Source organism: Saccostrea cucullata, unplaced genomic scaffold (genome assembly GCF_032062105.1).
Source record: "Saccostrea cucullata isolate Sc308-1 unplaced genomic scaffold, CSIRO_AGI_Scuc_v1 ctg16591, whole genome shotgun sequence".
Taxonomy (NCBI): Eukaryota; Metazoa; Mollusca; class Bivalvia; order Ostreida; family Ostreidae; genus Saccostrea; species Saccostrea cuccullata.
In genome coordinates this window covers 9066-11523 of record NW_026938372.1, presented here as the reverse complement: position 1 = coordinate 11523, position 2458 = coordinate 9066, and the positions used below count along the sequence as shown (strand labels likewise).

The following is a 2458-nucleotide window of genomic DNA, read 5'->3' as shown; positions in this document are numbered from 1 at the left end:
AAAACAGACTACTAGCTACTTCTTCAATAATTGTGTAACTCTAAAATTTTTATATCTTTTGATTGGTCACCTACAAAATTAATCGAGTTCCATTTTGAAATATCGATGTAGTCTGTCGAGCCTATATGTCTTCGAACATTCTGTTGGAATTACGATGGGAACTAGCTATGCACCTGTTTGCGTATGAAGTAAAATTACATGTAATTTTAAAACTTCAAGAGGGAAAAGAAAACTATCGCTGTTGTTCAATGAAAAAAAGTGAGATGCGCGCAATAGCTTAATATTCTAGTACAGCATTCTCTATCCAGAGTTGCCTTCCGCTACGCTCACAACATGTGTATGTCATGTGGGAGAGAAGCGGGAACGAAAACTCTGTATAAACAATTTTACTAAAGAACACCCCCCTTCCGGTTCTGTTTGTGGCCCCCCCCCCCCCCCCCCCCCCCCCCCCGGCGAAACTTTGAAGACATAAAATTTATGCCTCCTCTTCAGAAGGCATCGAATAGTGGTTATACAACGGGTATGCCGGTAGTTTCATACTTACGATATTGACATATAAATCCGTTCCTTTCAATACAATCACTGTGCGTCCAACCTAGTCTTTCTACAGCAATCATTTTCGCACAAAGTGGACTATTGGAAACTTGTTTTGGGCGATAAAACCAATTGTTGTAGATGAATATTTGATCTATGAAAAAATTTAGACTGAACTAGGAACGCAACCTGCAATAAAATTTTTCAAAGAAACATTCTTGATATATAGTTACATGTACATAATCTACATGTAGTTTGTTCGAATGATGATTTTAAAAGCCTACAATCAAATATGTTTGTATTTTTTTTTAACCAGTATATGTTTTTTTTTAAATTTCATCCTACAACCCTGTTTAAATTGTTAAAATTTTATATTTCATTTGGTTAAAGAGATGACTGAAAATTTATGAATGAATCTGATACATTTCTTAAAATTGATCACTTCGTATACTACATGATGTCACATATGATACTCTACCGCCTGTCCACCTCCAGGGCCCAGACTGCGCCTTATGTAACCCGATCCAATAATCCTCATAGATCACTTCAGGTCGGTTCAAGAACACTGTCCATAACAAATCTTGAGTGCTGGCATTCTCCACCGTGACCAGATGACCGAATCTTATTTGGCAGTAAGTATTAGCATCAAACCAAGACAGCTTTATACTGTGGAATTCAAACTCATCGGAGAAATGATGAAATCTGTACACGTCATCTGTTTTTGAATTTTTAGATATAAGTTATTTTTAAAGAATCCAAAAGCCAAAAGAATCTTCAATACTTTAATGTTTTATTCCTCTATACATAACTATGATACCTAGAAAGAATATAAAAATAAAATAATAATGTTTTTTTAAATTGAATTTTTGAATTTGATTTCTCATGTTTTAAGTTTACCTAAAATTCGTTTAGTTTTCTTGATTAAACCTTTGAGCTCAAAATAGAAATTGTCATGCAGGCCCCCTTCTTTATAAAGCAATATAATACATTTATCATCTCCGTATGGAGTTTAACCCCCCCCCCTTTTCTCCCCTATTGTCGCTTCGTAAAAACATGTCATACGTACGAACAATTTATGAGACAAGCTACTGAAAAATAAGAGATGAAACAAGGATATCAGCAGTCTCGTTTAAAGTCAGCTTATTTTTCAAGGATCAATAGGTCGATAATTTGATGTTAGCAAATACAATCTACATGTATTATTAAGTGGAATGAACTGATTTTTCATGCAAATTTTCACACGGCACCGTATACGAATTATTTCTTTTTATCCAATCAGCACAAGTAGAAAACGAAAGGTTTGACAGGTCCATATCGGATGCTTACTTCTCATTGGCACAGGATTCGACTTGATATTTTGAATATTAATTAATTCTCTTTTTTAAAAACAATTTTAAAATACTATTCTGAATTGCAATTTTAAAAGTTATTTGCCCAAATACTGAGTATTTCTAAAATAAATTACATCGAATGTGAGTTTTATTTCGAGTACTTGATTCTAAATTCTTTACCTCTTCCGAGTCTTACTTTTATTTTTCAACAGATCAACTAATAAAACTTGATTTTTTATTCGCAGCGAAAATATTACTTTTTCGTTAAAAAATATTTAATCGAATAAATCAAAAAGATTGGAAACATGTTCTTTCAACTTATGAGTTTCTCTTCTTAATTAAATACATGTACGTGTATAACTATTTGTCATGCAATTAAAATAGTACATAAAAAAAATTAAGTAATACAAATGAAAATTCTTTACATTAACCTAACAATTTTTTTAAAAAAAATCCTACAGATTTCATCAATACACGTCAGCACAGCAGCAAAAATATTACTTACCAGTATAAGTAAAACTAACAAAGAGAAGTAATAAAGCTGGGCAGAGCATTTTGTCTGATGCCAGATCTTACTGATATTAATAATTTAT

The 2458-nt window shown here is 32.4% G+C and overlaps 1 protein-coding gene across 1 annotated transcript; it reads right to left on the bottom strand.

Annotated features, from left to right (window-relative positions):
- Positions 1-544: 544 nt before the first annotated feature.
- Positions 545-2458, bottom strand: LOC134250075 (snaclec stejaggregin-A subunit alpha-like; the record flags this gene model as incomplete). Its single annotated transcript, XM_062732427.1, has 3 exons — positions 2371-2458; positions 1013-1249; positions 545-688 (listed from the first exon to the last, which is right to left on the bottom strand). Coding segments are annotated over exons 1-3 (430 nt in total), but the record flags the coding sequence as incomplete, so codon positions are not given.